The sequence below is a fragment of the Trachurus japonicus genome, chromosome 3, assembly GCF_045865225.1.
Source record: "Trachurus japonicus isolate A0001 chromosome 3, Traja_1.0".
Taxonomy (NCBI): Eukaryota; Metazoa; Chordata; class Actinopteri; order Carangiformes; family Carangidae; genus Trachurus; species Trachurus japonicus.
This window is the reverse complement of record NC_140909.1, coordinates 22,709,947-22,727,625: the sequence shown is the minus strand read 5'-3', so window position 1 is coordinate 22,727,625 and position 17,679 is coordinate 22,709,947. Positions and strand designations below refer to the sequence as shown.

Genomic DNA, 17,679 nt, shown 5'->3' with positions numbered 1-17,679 from the left:
AAAAGAAAATGGGACCTTTCACCTTATCTGACCTGATAACTTGTGAATGTAGACCAAACCCCAGGGTGGGTCCTGCGGTTCCAAAACCAAAAGCAGCTCTTTAGACCCTCTCTAGCCATTGTCTGCTTTTATTTGTTTTCATTCTGCTATCATTGTTGTTAGCCAAAAGTCATCCATGCCCAACTGTAAAAAATGTTACCATGAATGTTTTAACACGTTGTCAATTAAAATGTGCATCATCATCACAGCTTGACTGACTGTGGTTTTCATTTGCTTTATGAGCCAAATATTAACAATGTGTTCTATTAATCCTTCCATCAAAACAATGTACCCTTTACAGTTGGTCCCAAATGATGTGTTGTTGCCAAGCACAACCGCTGGGGCTAAAAAAAAAGAATGAATGCAGTTCCTTTAATGGCCACTGGGAGCTGGATCAGATCAAAACCAAGCCATTCCTTGTAGACTCTCCAGCAATACATTGCATACTGTATACAGTATATAGGCTACTGTATTCTCTCTCCATTCCTGTGTTACCTTAAAGCAGAAGTAAGTGATATATTTGTGTTAATATAAGTCTTAAATAGTTATATCTTCCGACAGCAATCACTTACATAGAGTGTTTGGACCGAAACACGGGTCTGTCAGTCACTCTGCTCTGCTCTGAGCCGAGGAGAAAACATTTATCGTATCCTACAGTTTTTATCCAATGAGGAGAGAGAACGGCATGCAGGGCTGTGTGTGCAGCCAAGGGACGCCGTGAATGTGGTGACGTAGGGACGAGGACTGTTATGGTGCGTTCAAGGAAACTCGTAGACTCCTGTTTTTCCGTCCTGTGAAGTCGTACCAGTTTGATCTGGTACGAGTTCACGGGTCGGAAGTTACGAGTGGCCGTTACAGTGACTTTCACTGGTAAAACAGGTCGGAAAAACACGAGTGGGTTGCCTGGAACACTACAAAGTCGTAAGTTGTGACTCGAAGCTGTAATTTACGATTTCAAAAGCCTGCCTGGAACGCAGCATTAGCGAAAACGACCGGATCGCTTACTTCTGCTTTAACCTAATTAGCTAAATTGTGGGGTCCCATAGTAATAATTGCACAATTGAACATTAGCATGCTAGCGTGATAACATCACCCTATAGCTCACACAGCCCAACAGAGCTTCAAGTAGCCTGTGCAGGCTTGTTCTACACAATTAACCATAAATGTAATAATGTTGAAATGTTGGGGTGGTGCGTGGCGCAGTGGTTAAGGCTGCTGTGTCATAGACGAGTAAAGAGGACGATGGGTAAGTCACCCATCTTAAATAGACCGCCAAATTGAGAGGGTGTGTATGATGTCATGAGAGTGACGCAGCGCAGCTTGAGTTGGCTGCCTGAACTAGCTCGCAGGCTTCGCTCCATTAACGTTTCATATGACTGATGCTTAAAGCAGGTTTGTAGATAATAATCAGGCAGAAAGATTCATATTAAAAACAAAAATAGTATATTTAATGTATTTACAATAAACATACAATCATGTAATCTTTTCCAAGAAATATACAGAACATAAAGCTTTTAAATATAAATTCATGTAATTTAAGGAAAAAAGAAAAACAAAAACAAAGAAGCAATAGAGCATATCTAAAATCTTCTGTGATGCTTTGAAAATATGTGATATTTTCTTATTTCAATGCCCTTTTCCTTTCCAAAGGTCCCCTGCAAAGAGTCATGAAATTCACATATTGAATACCGCCCACAAAATAACCAAACACATCACTCCAAAACCGTCACTAACATGGTTAGCAAGTGGTTTCACTTGAATAAAAGGCAACATGCTGCCTAAAGGCTCAAACCAAAGGATTATCTATCTGCATATGAAGAGTTTCCTTCCAAAATAGCATCCCTCATCTACAAAAGGTGACTATCTGTAAGAAATGAGTAATGGCAACCAAAGGTCAAACTAATTATGGACCTATTTACAGGTTAACTGTCCATTTTGGCTGCGTCACTTCAGATAAGAATCGCTTTGCCTAAAAATGTCATATTTTGGCAGTAAACTCTTCATATGTCACTTCTCCTGTCGCTAAAGATCCGCTATAAAAGTCAACCTGCTGTTACCAAAAGGCAAGGTCATCAGAAGAGAATAATGGGAACAATAGGATGTAAAAAAATGTTAATGCTCCGAAGTTATTTTCTCATTGCAAGGCAAAACATCTCAAGCACATTTAGGTGCCAAAATAAACAGTCCTGTCGCCGCAGGTGAATACAAGGTCAGGTGAGCGCTGTCACAACTGCCAGCGCATTAAACAGACCTAGAATATGTTGGCTTCTTCTTCGTGAGTGTTGAATGTTACAGTGCACAGGTTGATATGGCACAACTTCGGCTCCCGTCACAAAGTCTCAGAGTAGAGCTTAATATCCAGGCACAGGTGCAGGGCTGCTATCAGTGAAGTTTGGCTGATTTTCTACAGTCAATCTTATTTACTGTACAATGTCAGGCTAAAGCTCAACATTGGTGCCACTTATTTCAACAAAGTAATGTTTTCTTTTTTTTGTTTTTCTTGGACCAAAGCAACAAACAGTTATCAGCTTTGCCACTGATGGAAAGACAGATTAATCTAAATTAGACAATACCTTCACTAGTAGAAAAGTCCTACATATTAACAGTTATTACATCCTAAATAATACTGTTTTCTAGACCAATATACAATATTTTATAGGCAATATGTTTTGGGACACTTTTGTATGATATGGTGAAAGTAAGTGGAGGATATCACAGAAAGGCTACATACAGCTGGAGGATCTGCTCTGAGCTCCAGCATGTTGAGACAAAGTTCTCTGCAGGACGTTACAGAACACTTCTATGGTGTCACTTTGGCACTTGTATGGCACTACTATGTACAGAGGAGTCAGCACTATGACACACTGGACAGTACAGATATCAAAGACAGCGCCACCTGTTGGGGGTTGCTAAAGAGGAGATAGTAACCAGCTGGTGACATAAGTTATCACCCTCCTCCCTGTTAAGAAATGCAGAAGCTTTCTATTTTTTTTTTTAAATTGTTTGTACATCTCTGCATTATGTCCAGCTTTGTCCTGCTAGGAGACAAACTTCCCATCGGGCGCAATCACAATTTGAACTTGGAAACTGTTACAGGCACCAGTACCCAAAGATTCCTCCATTTTAAGGATTCAAGTCTTTACTCTCTTAGTTCACATCAAACCGAACAGCCATTAGTCTGGTCTGGTTTAGCATGGCTCTCTGTTGAATGTAGGTCCTTTGAGAGTTGATCTCAAGTAATCTCTAACTGCTGTCTGTTTTCCCCATTTCATAAATATTATTTTATATCTGTATTATTTAAGATTTAACAGCATCAATGTGTAGTTTAAATCTTATATTGTTGGTTCAATGAGGTGCTTTAGTTAATACATCACATGAGTTGTGTGGTTTCAAAATAATCTCCATCATGAGCAAACAAATGGCTCATGAAACTTGAGTAACCAAACTGTGGGACTTTTCGGAGTATAATAGGTTGTTTAAAACAACGTAAAGGAACAGTTTCACAAATCTGGAAATACACTTATTTGCTTTCTTGCCAAGAGATGAGAAGACGGCACTTATCTAATGTCTGTACAGTAAATCTGAAGCTACAACCAGTGGCTGGTTGAAAAAAAAAAAGGGGGGGAAACTCTTGAAAAATCCACCCATGAGCACTTTTAAAGCTCATTGTAACAAGTTTATTTTTACAGGGTGGATATTGTGAATGATTATTTCTTGGTTAGATGCAATAAAGAAAGAAAATAGGTGTATTTCCCTCGCAAAATGTTGAAATACTCCTTTAACGCCCAATCTCAAACCCCAAAGTTTGAAACATTTTGAAAATAAAATCTGCTGCAATGGTGAGTAGCTGGACAAACATCCATATTTTTGATGCAAAACATATTAAATACTTACAAAGTAAGCCAGGAAAAACAATATACTCTATAAACTTGGATATGTCAGAAATCAGAATCCCATAGAATTCCTTAACAAAAAAAATTATATATATCATTTGAAAAAAACAAACAAACAAAGAAAAACAGTATTTAAACAATCACTGCAGTGTGAGTGATTATGAGTCAGCTGAGGTTTTTTTGTTAAATGTCAACAACACAATGCAGTATGCATTATAAAGCTTTTCCATGGTCAAAAATAGAATTTGCAGGCCATTAGAGTTAAATGTGTATTTAACCATTTTACCATGTCCATCGAACCACAGTGTGTGTGCAACTTAGTAACATACTGAATATTTATTAATTTTTTTTTTATCATGACATGCATTACCAGCATGCTTTTTTAAAAGAACTAATTCTGGCTTGACACTGTGCGTCATGCTATGCTGTGTCTGCTGACAGCTAGCCCACCAGAATCATCACGTCTTCGCTGTGTTGACTTGGCGTTCTACTTATATGCACGTCACACTCTCAGTCAGCCTCCACCTGCAACAGCCCGACTACATACATGTAGACTAGAGAGTCTTGTTTGCAACATTTCCAGCTTGTTATTTGTCATGTTGCTATGTATTCCATGCATCACTGCTGAGGGCAGATTTACACCATCAAACTGTATCGCCGTTTACTTTTGCAAGTGACACGAGTGACAGAATTATAACGGTGGTGCCACGGTCAAATCACTGGTTAGAGTGATGATAATGTAACTGAAGTGTCACAGGTTCAGTTACTGAATCAGCCTACACGTGTGTCTAGTCCAAGTAGGCCTCCTAAGTCCTTTATCCTCACCCACAGTCAACTGCTTTAGGTAAGATAATCATGTAGACTATGAAAAGGAATCTTTTACCTTTATGCCTAATTTCGTTAAATACCAAAGAAAAGACAAAGGTGATCAACTAAATTGTGTGAAGTAGAAAAAAAAAAGATCTTGTGGCTCTGAAACATAAATTAGTCTCAGAATCTTATCCAGCATTCACAGCAAAACTCCACACTGTAGGCTATCACAGTAAAGGGATAATTATTACAAACTGGCTCAACACCTTCAACACACGTCCTGACGTTCCCTCTGAAACCAGATCAGGCCAAATTAACCTGAAGGTTAATAAGGAATCAACATGTGCAACATCAACTCAAAATGAAGAGTTTGACTCCAAAATGGGATATCCACCTTTTTAGATCAACACCTTTTTAGTATGAAGATGTAAAATGAATGACTAACTTCTGAACTATTTCATAACGTAATGAACAATGAAGTCACATATAGAAATTACTTTCAAAATTAAGATTTCACTTAAGTCAATTGTCCCTAAAATGATCTGTGTTAAAGTTAAAGATAAGAACAGTTATTTAATGATGGGTCAGAAATGAATTGATTTGGTTTTGGGGATTGATTGATTGGGATAGATTTTTTTTTATATATATATACTTTTCTCTTTTCCTTTTTCTCTGAACATTTGATCAATAAAGCCAGGAAACAGGCCCGGCTGGCATTATGACATCTCTGCATTTAAAGTGATATAAAAAAAAACTTGGATTAGGGTAGAGGGTCATTGGCACATAAATGTATTAAGAAGTATTCGGTGGAGTTGTTTAGCCGTTGCAAGAGCAACATTCCTTATAGACAAAGGTCCAAATCACACTACAGTTGTGTGATCTTTCCCCCAGAAAAGTGCTCCAAAAACAAGCTGAAAACATATCATCTTACAACAAACACTAAGTTAACTGTCACTTCTATCAGACCTGAGAAATACTTCCTTCTAAAGGAAAATAAACTCTCTAATAAAGCTGATGAATTGACAGATCTCTGCTTCTCACACAGCTCTGAATTTGAACTACATCTAAACCCTAAACCTAATATGACTATTTTTACTTCACTCTCATGTTACTATAAAGAAAATCATTCCTGGTGTGTTCAGGTAGGTAAATGGTCAGGGATGCAACATGTAACTGCAACATCCCTGTTTGAAATATGGTGCAGTTTATATTGTGTCGCTCTTCTCTTCTCTCAAATTGTTTTCAAATCCTACTCCGATGTCAAATAATTCCAAAACAAACAAAAATCATTGTTTTTTGGCAAAATACTGGATAATTTAAATTTCTGTAAAAAAAAAAAAAAAAAAACTGAATGCAATGTGGATATAGAGCATTTTGGGAAACATCTCTTCAATTTTGTTTTAATCTAATGTTTTGGGTGAGAAAAGGATAAAACGCTTACTAAGGACATTCTTCTAAACCAATACAACACCGAGAAAACATCGCACATCAGGTCAGTTGCACATTGACAGTTCTAGTCTGCAGTCACTGTGCAGAGTGCCACTATAAAACTGACTCCATGTTGTTACACATCTCATGGTCCTCCAGGTTGTAAATGAACTTTGTCCTGTTGGCTGGGTTCTGCGTGATCTCCTTGCCCAAATTGTCCAGAGTCACATTAGAGGCAAAGAGTTCGGTGGGAGTGAGGTAACCCTCGCTGTTCTTAATGTATTTCCTGTAGTTCTTTCTCAAACACTGCCATGTGGTGGTGTACAGGATGAAGGCTGACGACTTGAGGGCGATGGCGATGCTGACGTACAGGTGCCTGTAGGCCACGTTGTCGTACAGCATGCAGGCTCCCTTCTCGCCACAAACCGAGCTCCAGAACAGACAGGTGGAGTCGATGCCCATGCCGAAGATCAGGGGGGGAGGGATGAAGCCTGGAGAGGGGAGACGCAGTACAGACAGGCACCAGGTCAAAAGGGCAAAGAGCACCAGTTTGAGCTGAGGTCTAAAATCCACACAGACAAGCTGATGAAGTTTCAACCGAGGTGAAAATTTGCTCTGACATTTACATGACAGAGTAAAGCTACAGGTCAGTAACATGTAGAACAAACTCCTACATACATGTACAGAAAGTGCACCGATGCAAATACAGCACTATAAGTAACACAAACATGCTGTAAGACCGATGTTTATGATAACTGAGGTTTCTTACCTATGAGTCTCAGGAGCAGGAACAGAACCCCAAGGGCATACGATTTAAGCTCTGGACTTACAGTTCTGAAATGGAGAAACATCTGAGATGAACAACGTGTACTGTGTGGTAAATAGTAAACCACTTTAGCAGATAGACAAAAAATCCTCATACATACATATTTCATAGTAACAATAAATGATACAACACATGGAACGTGACACTTCATTATACTTATATCGTTAAGCGTTTAGTTGAAAGACAGATGTCATTATGTACGTGATTTCCATACACATCTACATAAATATGTACAATGCCCTTTATATGACAAAATGTTGTCTTTTCTGTCAGTATTTCTCTTCTTTAAGTGTCACCTTCACAAATCTCTCCTCTACACTTGCAATTTCACCCTTGATCAGTCATAAATGTCAGCAGCTCCCTCTTGTGGAGTGTACGTAGAACAGCAGGTCTCATACCTGATAAGGATGATGACAGAGGGCGTCTGGGCCATAGCTCCAATCATGCTGCACACACAGATGACACATAGGAAGGTGAGGAAGGCCTGCTGGCAGCCAGGGCTGGGGCACTTCCCTGGTAAAGCCACTGCATCTTCACTGTTGCTGGATATACACGTACAGCTGGTCAGGTTCTGACACAAAGAGAGAGGAGGGAGTGCAGCTTAGTTACTCCTCTTTCTCAGGGAAGGCTGTACAGTATGAATATGTCTGGTGGCTGAGTGAGTGAGTGAGTGAGTGAGTGAGTGAGTGAGTGAGTGAGTGAGTGAGTGAGTGAGTGAGTGAGTGAGTGAGTGAGTGAGTGAGTGAGTGAGTGAGTGTTATATATTGTCTCCACTTACTGGTTTGGTGCAGCCAGCGAAGCAGGCTGAGAGGTAGGTGACTCCATTGGAGCCACAGACGGGGCTAACTGAGGCTGTGTAGCAGTTACAGTTATTTATGCATGCTGACTCAGGTCGCTGCCAGGAGTGCAACGTTCTGTGGAGTAAGTCAGAGGTCATATTTGAGGATAAACACATACAAAATCCACATTAACAAACACTTCATTTGACTATGAAATTGAGTTTTGCAAATTTTCATTTGATTCATTTAAGTCTCACAGTGTCAGTCATTCACTTTTTTTTATCATGCACTCACACTGTATGGGCTAAATATTATACGGATGAACTCTAAAGGTACCATGTAATCAGTGATAAGTGAAAAGCAAATATGTTTGACAGCTGTCAGTTATTTGGATATGTATTTGCTATTTATTATATAACTATCTCTATATCTGAATAAATCTCTCTATATATACAGCATATACTGTATATATTATGTATATGGCTAGGTCTTTCGTTCTTTTAGATATCAGGTACAATAATAACACATAAACCTGATATTACTGTGCGGTGGCACAGTAATAGTAGAGTGGGTATGATATACATCCTAAAGGCAACAATAGCTTTTGTGTAATTTAAAGTCTCTTAAACATGGAAGGGACTAAGTAAAAAATCCCTTTTACTTTGCTGTCAAAGGTTAAATAAACAGATTGATAGCAACTCTCTATGACAAACATGCCTTCAAGGCTAGCTGTGTCCTGCTAAGCTAAGCGGATTGTCTGCTGGCTGTGGCTTCATATTTACCATACATGATACATGATTGGATAGCACATGAGATAGACTGGAAAGGGGGAGGCAGAGAGAGGGGGAATGACATGCAGGAAAGGTCTGCCCGACGCGGGATTCAAACCAGGGACGCCTGCATTGAGGACTGTAGCCTCTACATAGGGTGGCTGCTTTAACCACCGCGCCACGCACCGCCCCGACTCTCATCTAATTCTTGGCAAGAAAGCAAGTAAACGTATTTCCCCAAATGTTCAGCTAATCCATTAGATGATGCATTTATTCATCCAGTATTATGGTGGTAATATTTCTAAAGTAATTATAGCTACAACTAAACGAGAAAGTTCCATATTTGGAGAGAAAGTTGTGCCTATAGAATATGTTTATTATACAGTTTGGTAAGGCCAATATAGAATTACAGACTCTTGGCTCTGATTAGTAGGTTATCTCTCTTACTCGTTGCCATAGGCCACTGTAACCCCTGCGACAGGTCCAGTGTCACAGCCTAAGAAGAGGAAAGAGACGTAGCAGGCGGTGGACACCAGGTTGACCAGCATGGCCATACGGACGGCGCCCAGAGCAGACAGGTTCAGCTTCTTGACCAGCAACCCTCCAAGGAAGATACCCAGACAGGCACAAGGGATAGCCGTCATACCTGGGGAGGGAATGACAGGAATGTCCACCACAGAAATTCTACTACTTTGTAGAGATACGTACATGTAGGCTACTTATACAAGTAACGTTGTGATAGTTCTTCATTTTTTAAACCATATAACTTTACAGGAGCTAATTTCCAGCTGTTTACTTACCACACAAAAAGAAAAACAAGAAATTCAGTATCAAACAGCATTCCTCTTTCTTATATTTCTGTCTGGCTATCTACTCTCAACTGCTATTGAAGATGGCATGCTTACCACCTAGTATTTTATCACTTTTCTGATACCGAGTCACTGCAACATCCAGACTGCCCTTGGGAGGTAACTGTAGCACGCATGTGAATGCAATGCCGAGTGAACCTCCCTCCAAAGACTGGTACTGTAAGTTAACAGCTGTTACTGATGTCGTCTAGGAATAGAAATCCTCACAAATAGCTCATCTTCTGCCCTGATGTTTGACAAGAACAGTTCAAAAAAAGACTTTGCTCAATGAGACAATTAGACATGACTGTGACCTGCCTACCTAGCAGCTGATTGGCTGAGGAGGTGGTAAGGTTGAACTGCTGCTCCAGGTATTTTCCTAAGAAGGCAGCAAAGCCAGCAACCACAGCAATCTCCATGCAGGCTGCCAATGTGATGCAGCTGAACACCGGATTAGAGAGTAGGTGCCTGGTCACCCGGGGGATTACTGTGTCAATGATGAAGAGAAAAAAATGTTAGAAAAGATAAGGATATTTTGTTTCTTATCAGCTCTCTCTCACTTGCTTCCTCTGTTTCCTCTTACCTCTCAGATGCTCACAGACTGAGAGTCCACTGTTCATATCAAAACCATGGATGGCCCCATTGGGCTTAGATCCCTGGTATTCTAGGGTCAAAGAAGAAGGCAGCATGGCCTGCTCACTCTCCCCTCCACCGTCTATGTCCTGCTCATCCAGCGCCTGGGGGAAGCCGAACATGAAGAGGGCCGACAGGAAGAGTAAGACACCACAGAGGAGGAAGCCGCCCCACCACGCCCCGATCCAGCGAGGGTCATCTGGGGTGATGTCCAGCTTACCTGGACAAGGGGCAGGGGAATTTACCGCAATGAACAGATGCAGAATGATCCAGTAAGATGACATTTCACAGATCAATGAAGAGAAATTTAGTTTCACTGTGAGTGAATTATGCCTACTCTGTCTGGTGTTGTTCTTAATTCTCAATATAAATATAACTACACAGAAAAGAAATCTGAAGAATTCGACAGCAGAAATGCAAACAAAGAATGAATGCCAACTCACTGGTGTCCATGAAGACAGCATCAACATAGACTTTGGTACAGACGGAACCTAAGATGAAGCCACAGGCTGGACCAAAAACCAATGTTGAAAATAAAATACCTGCAAGACAAAGAGGGACAGAAGAATATAAAATGTCAACTGGTTATATGGAAGCAGCAACAGCAAAAACACAAAACTTCAGTGTTCATATTAAACTTAGGAATTCTTTCTTTTTTTCACTTATTTTACAGTAATGTAGAACTGAGAGGAACCTCAAGTCTTTTTTACCAGCTGCCATTAGGCTTTTTAACTCACAGTAATCATGTGCATATGCCATTTAGCTTCTCTTAATCATGTGACAGCGTCTCTCCCTCCTTTTTAAAAATCTTATTTTAGACTTTGCCACTTTTTACTTCTTTTTAAATCGCATTTTAGTCTTTGCTGCTCTTATTCTCTGACATAAGTTTGTAACGGGTTGTGCAATATTGTTGTTATTGTATTATTGTGTATTTTTTGTGCATGATGATGCGTGCTTGTGGTCTTGTGTTGTCTTCTGCTGCTGGTAACATTGTAATTTCCTGCAAAGGATTAATAAAGTATCTTTAACTTAACTTTAACTTTAACTTAATACAGCAGTGTACAGTGGCTTAACTGAGCTGCAGTTGCATTTCAGCTGATCCGACAGCAGAGGGCAGTGTTGTATCAAGACTAGAGTATATATCAAAAAATGTTTTAACATGAAGCTTCCTGCCCCACATGACACTTATGTTGTTAAATCCACTGTATGGTTGGGAACCAAACGTATTCTATTTAAGGAAAGATTTGTATTGAATCCATCAATGCCAAAGGACTTTAAATTTCACCAGATGTCTCTCACCGACAGATTTATTCACCGCCACTGTAATATGCGGCTCATAGGTTGCTCAGGGTAATTGATCTAAGACTAGATTATCCAGGAGGATCATAAATAATCAAGCAGGAAATGGCTTCTTAGTGTTGGAGCAGTGGGGAGGCACTGACACGCAGCTCTGGTCGACTTCCTCTCCTTCAATGCGAAGCTGCCCCGTTCTGGCCCAGAGGCTGAGAGGTTTTCAATAAGCAGAAGACTGTGCAGGACTGTGCGTGTGAATGTGTGTGTTTGTGTGTCTATGTGGCAGTGAAACTCAGTTATCCATGCTGGTGGTAAGTGGAACAATGGGAATAAGATTGGAGCCGAGAGCAGAAGAGGCGACCCTCCCCCTGACAGAATGAGATGGACAGTCAGCCACTCTGTGAAGGATGTAATTATCAGTGCTGTGACTATCGCCAGTGATAGATCTGATAGCTGCCCACCCTTTATCAAATATGAATCAGCACCAAACCAAGCACAGCACACGTCACAGGTTTTGCAGGTATTTGGTCATAAACCTGTGGCAATAAACATGTTGACATTTTGACTTGTTAATGATGTAATATGAATAGTGAACAGTCCATCTTGTGGCAGCTGTGAGCCAAGTTTCATATTAAGATCATGTTGCGATCAGAGAGCTTTGATAAAAGAGGTAATGGGGCAATTAATTGCCATGGTCAAATCTAGAACCACATCTCTAGCTGCTATTTGCTTGTATAGTTAACAATGTGTGTATTTTGCGGCATTTTCCATTTTCTTCTGATAGTTGCAGTGAGATAGTCAGGATCGTCAGAGAGAGTGAGGTTGATGACATGTAGCAAAAGACCATAGGCCAGATTCGATACATGTCACAGCAGTTAGGTCCAAGCCTTCATGGTAGACACTGTACAAAATGATCGACTGCCTCTCCATCTCAGTGGTGATTTAATTCAAGACTAAAAAACATCCTGTAGATGTACCTCATACCCAAAGAGCAATGGTAGATGCTGACACAAAGGTAAAGAGGGGATGAAAAATATAAAATGAAAAATAATTTAAACCAAACAGACAACAAGAAAAACTTGCTCATTCTGTCCCTGTTTGACTTTCTCTGCCAGTGACATTATGGCCATTTCAGCAGAGTCACTAGTGACTGAAGTCAGGTGTCAGGTTGGGGTTACAGCAGGGCCAACTCAACCACCAACCAATCAGCATCCTCCTCTCGGCTGCTCTGCCTCCCACCAGGAGTCAAATCACAGACAAATACAGGACAACACAGCTAATCCATAATGTATGTGATGCAGGCAGGCAGGCAGGCAGGCAGGCAGGCAGGCAGGCAGGGAGGGAGGGAGGGAGCCATATACACACATAGAAAAACATGGCAGTGAACCAGCAGAAAATGCTGGGTGCCAGCCAATCCGTGAATCCCATTTTCAGTACACCAAAGCTCCACATCCTCTAAACTTTACTGTGGGCACAACCAGCTTTACTATTACTTTTACTGCGTCCCCCACACACTGGAGTAAGGTGAGCTCCTGGAGTGGCCTTCAAAGAGAAACAGCTGATGTTAATAGCAGCAATAAGCATGATGAGGGAGAATTACCAGTAAGCTTTTTTATGCCATGAGAAAAGACAGAAAGCTCATAATCCTATAGCAACAGCTGCTAGACACCCGTCAGGAGAAGCAGTCAGGGCTAACGCCAGGCTGTTGTTTGGACTGCACAGTTGGTAGTTGCTACATCTGAGGCCATTTCCTTGGAGACATGACTGAAGGGTCATGGCAGTGAAAGCTCTAAAGTGACTCGAACCATGCAGTGAAACCTTTATTACTCCATCGCACATACATACAACAGCATTCAGAAATTTTGATTTCTGTGACTCTACTCAAATGAAGATCATATGAAATAATTTGAATAATGTGAATTCTTAGTTACAGTATTATTCTGACCCTCAGAAACTGTTTTTCAAGATTTAAAAAAAAGCAAATTGTTTAGGATTCTACAAGGGGTAGTTTATGTACTAGGTTGAGATTGTTGTTGTTGTTGCTGTTGAATTCAAGTATATTGTGGAAAACAAATCTGTATTGTAAATGTAAAAAAAAGCCCATTTTAAAAAGCCTGTATAATGTGCCCTTTTTACGAAACTTTTAGCAATATTACCTTTCAAAAAATATAGCAACTTGTCACAGTCATTTCTAAAGTCTGCCCTATTCCAGATTAAATATTACTTGAGATAAACGTTGCTGCATTGTTATCAGACATATTATGCAAACAACTGCAATGATTTGGGAATTATGATGTGCATGCATTTTGAATACATTAAATGCAGAAATCAATGCCTCTGAGATGGGTTCATTTTCATGGTACTGGTTTGACTTTTGATTGCTCATTACAGGTCGATTGTAAATCTGCCAGGATTATTGACTGTGCAGTGATAGCACTTCTACCTCGGTGTGAAGCGAGGACGAGATGCTCTCTCTGTTTTCATCACAGCTGCACTTATGAAAGGACTGAATTGGGAGGACGGACTGGAACATGCCGTCAGCAGAAACAGGTACAGGGAGACGGTCAGGACCGTAAAACTAGACTTTTAAAGTGACCGTCTTTTGAAAGCTTATTTTGCAGTGATGGTGCCATTTGTTGAGGGACATAGGAAAAATACCTGTGCAGGAGAGCAGCTTGAATGTTAGATGACTTTTCTTTCTAAAACTATATTAGCTATGGTAATGTGGAAAATTATTTTAGATGAATCAAGTTCATCACCTTAGTTTCATTCAGTTAAATGAAAGTCATGAGTTTACTTCAGTATCCTTAAAACAATCTATATTAGTTTAAATGTTAATTAAAATAAATTAAATCAAACAATGTTTAATTTTGAGCCAATAGTGTTTTTTGTCCAAAACTAACATTACATCATGTCCTCCATCTGAAACCCAAAGTGGAGAACTGACACACACATAGGCTTTTTGCACTGCACGACTTTCCCTGAAGACACTGCACAGTATAAAATATTTCCAGAGAGAACTTTAATGGATTTCCATTATTTGTATGAACATATCAGCCTGTTTTCGCATCCTCCTTTAGACTATGTCATATCCCCTCTCGGGTTGACAATGAACACAGGCCAGCAAGAGATAAAGGTCAAGCACTTATTCAAAAAAAGTATAATTCACAGGAACATATATTAAAGTACAGATGATTTGGGAGGACTCCGGACTTTAGAGATAACTCAGATATCCATGTAACACTCTGGCAGCTTAGTCTTTGTGCGTCTGACCCAGCCATTTGGAAATGTCAGGAAGAAACACTCCACTTAAGCTGAGAGCTTGTAGAGGACCTGACAGCTCCTCTTCGTGTAGCTAAGTTTAATGCCATACAGTATATAAGACAGGCCTGTAGCTTTCTAAAATATCAATATCAAAATTGCCATTACATATTGATTATACACACAAAAAATACATACATATCTAAAAATATCTATACATAGATATCTAAGAATGTTAGCAGATAATATGAGGTGAAAATAATGCCTTAATATCAGTGATGCTTATTTCCAGACCCTAATTTTACCTCTATCAATACAGCAGCACCAGCACTACCAATAGTACTACCAATACAACAGCACTGAAGTAAAACTGTCACAATATAAATGCCATAATGTAAGATTGCACAGTATAATGCAATGTTATGCACCAAAGTGATCATCAAAAATTGAAATCAATGCTTCTTGGGCAAAGTGCCCCATTTACTCCAAACATTTTTTGGCACCAAAACAAAGATTACAGATTTTTATTTATTTATATATTTTTCACGTTATATTTGGTAGTTGGTTTAATTAATTATATATTTCTCTAGGCTATGTTTTATTTCCCCAGTGTGATGGTCTAAACAATGTAATAGAGTTACAATTTGAACAAAGTGCTGCTAGAAGAAGAACATTAATCAACGTATGATATAGCCTATGTTAAATCATAATGCTCACCTGATTATTTTTCTGTTTAAATGACTCCAAATAAACAGAGACACACTCTAAGTGATGAATATGAAGCCTAAGCTGATGGCAGTGCTTTACCTTCATCCGTGCTCTGTACCCAGCAGTAATGAGTGCAGCAGAGGCAAGGTCACACTGTGTGAGACAGCGCTCCTCTACCTGGTGACACTGCCAGCACATGAATAATTTCTCACTCAGACTCACATTATGGCACAGTTCAATCACTGGCACTTTGTATCTTGGCAAAGGTGCTCCCAAAAGGTGCACACATAAAACATTCCGGGCTGGTCTGAACGGACAGTGTGTGCTGAGTCAGCGTCCATTCCTTCCTCTGCTGTCCTGCACTGGAAGAGTAATAACTGCACTGGAGTAAAAACATTTTGCTGCAGTGGTCTCTCAACTTGCAGCCTCACAGCGCTTCATTATGGGCATTACAGCGATGAATAGAGTCTAAGATATGAGCTAGGAAGGGAGAAGCTGACCCAGCGGCTGCAGAGCTGGACCCCTTGAGCGCCAAGGGCTGCTCTTTTCCTGTACTGTGCTGTAATGCACTGCAGCTTACTGCACTTTACAGCTCTGTACTGTAGTATAATATATTGTTGCTGCCATTTCTGCTGCCAGTCTTTTCTGCTGTAGCTCAGTCGGATGTGCTAATGCACACGTACACAATAATGGGCCTAGTGGGAATATTTATTTAGTTCAACTTCTCAGTAATCTTGATTGTTTGTCTTCATGCACAGTTGTAGTAATACGGCTGTAAATTCAGCCTAACATGATAAATAAAATATATATTAAATAGAAAATTGACCTGATGCATGTATACTATCAGAGTTACAGCAGTTCAGCTTCATACCAAGTGCCAAGGAAATTCATGCCAAATGTCAAGGCAATCCAATAATTCCAGAGATATTTACACACCTGTGTAAAACTGTACAGCTAAAGATAAAAAAAGAATCACAGTTTACAGTTTACAAAGACAGAGTTTGTGTTGCATGAAGTATATTATATTCATCCCTGCTGTGTTTAGGTGCAATCTCACCGAGCTGCTAGCATAACTACACGCTGTGGACATTTTCCATCACATGCATTGTATCAGTTCTGCATTACAACAATTTTTAAAGCTGTTTGTGTTCACTCTAAACTACCAAAAGACATAAGCAAAACAGTCTCTGCTTTGTCTGACTAGCCTGCTGCCTGATGAGCACTGCAGGAAAGAGACCTGAAAGACAGAAATCAGCTGCATTTGACCACTTCTTGTTTTTTGTTTTTTTCAAGGGGCTGTTTGGTTAGCACAAGCTCAAGACATTTTCATGTTTTATTCTATGACGTAAAATATGTCACCAAATACCCCGTCATGATTTCTTTGATGTCTCATAAACAAGCCTGATTGCTAATATTTGGCTAAATGAGATGACAGAAGTTGTTGGGGATTTTTAAGGTCATCGTGCAAAGAACAGAAACCAATCTGTTCTTTGCAGATGGAAATTAGCTCTTGAGCTACATCTGGCATATTTACAACAAATTATTATTTTTGTATGTTCAATGATCTACTCACCAGTCCACCTACTGTATATATAGCCTTCATGAGTTTATACTCTGACAAGCTACCACTAACTTTGGAAGAGAGAAGACTTTTGTTGAAGCCACAAGATTACAGTTTGGTAGTGGCAACAATAAGATATAGTTGATTTATAGCCTAACAAGCTGGTGATGGTATTCCAGCATCAGGTCTTCATTTGTGAAGACTGTGCTGAACTGTTTTTTTTTTTTTTTCATTTTCTACATTGATCCAAAAGCCCGTGTAAAAAATGTTATTGACTTCGTACTGATGGAATCAGCGTGATGCTAAGATCCAGGTTGGCCCACACTAATACGCCATCCCAGCAGCACTCTTCTGATTGCAGACAGACATAGCTACATGCAGGAAAAAAAAACACACATACACAAAGGTGATGTTCACTAAGGGAAAGCCAACGCAACATGACAAACGGGCTGCAGTAATGACACAGAACAGAAATATGCTGTGGGCAAGTGTTAAGTGTTTCCTGGTTTGCTCTTGAGTATTTCCTGTGTCCTCAATCTCTCAATCAGGCAGTATTGATCCACGTGGGGTGAAAATGTGGCCACAACAGAGCAGCCTCTCTGTCTATCATCTGGTTTGTTAGTGAGCCTGTGGAGAGCTGATACTTTAATATTTAATCATCTGGTTTAGATGTTTGCTAAACAACTCCTAACTGCTTCTCTGTCACGCTGCATTATTCAGGAATAGTCTTACAATGCAACTGTGTCTTCACACGTCAGGCTTGTCAAACAATGCTACCGCTTGGAGATGGGGAGAGGGAAGCAGCAGAGATACTAAGGCATCACTTAACA

The 17,679-nt window shown here is 40.0% G+C and overlaps 1 protein-coding gene across 1 annotated transcript in view; it reads right to left on the bottom strand.

The window, feature by feature from the left end:
- Positions 1 to 3,863: 3,863 nt before the first annotated feature.
- LOC146989980 (solute carrier organic anion transporter family member 3A1-like) overlaps positions 3,864 to 17,679 on the bottom strand; it is a 28,614-nt gene continuing 14,798 nt past the window's right edge. Inside the window, exons 3-10 of the mRNA XM_085767134.1 lie at positions 10,470 to 10,568; positions 9,977 to 10,246; positions 9,716 to 9,880; positions 8,993 to 9,191; positions 7,775 to 7,910; positions 7,395 to 7,567; positions 6,940 to 7,004; positions 3,864 to 6,661 (exon numbers count right to left, since the gene is read on the bottom strand). Coding sequence (XP_085623260.1) covers positions 6,285 to 6,661; positions 6,940 to 7,004; positions 7,395 to 7,567; positions 7,775 to 7,910; positions 8,993 to 9,191; positions 9,716 to 9,880; positions 9,977 to 10,246; positions 10,470 to 10,568 — 1,484 coding nt within the window. The 3' untranslated portion in view covers positions 3,864 to 6,284. The remainder of the gene's footprint in view (positions 6,662 to 6,939; positions 7,005 to 7,394; positions 7,568 to 7,774; positions 7,911 to 8,992; positions 9,192 to 9,715; positions 9,881 to 9,976; positions 10,247 to 10,469; positions 10,569 to 17,679) is intronic.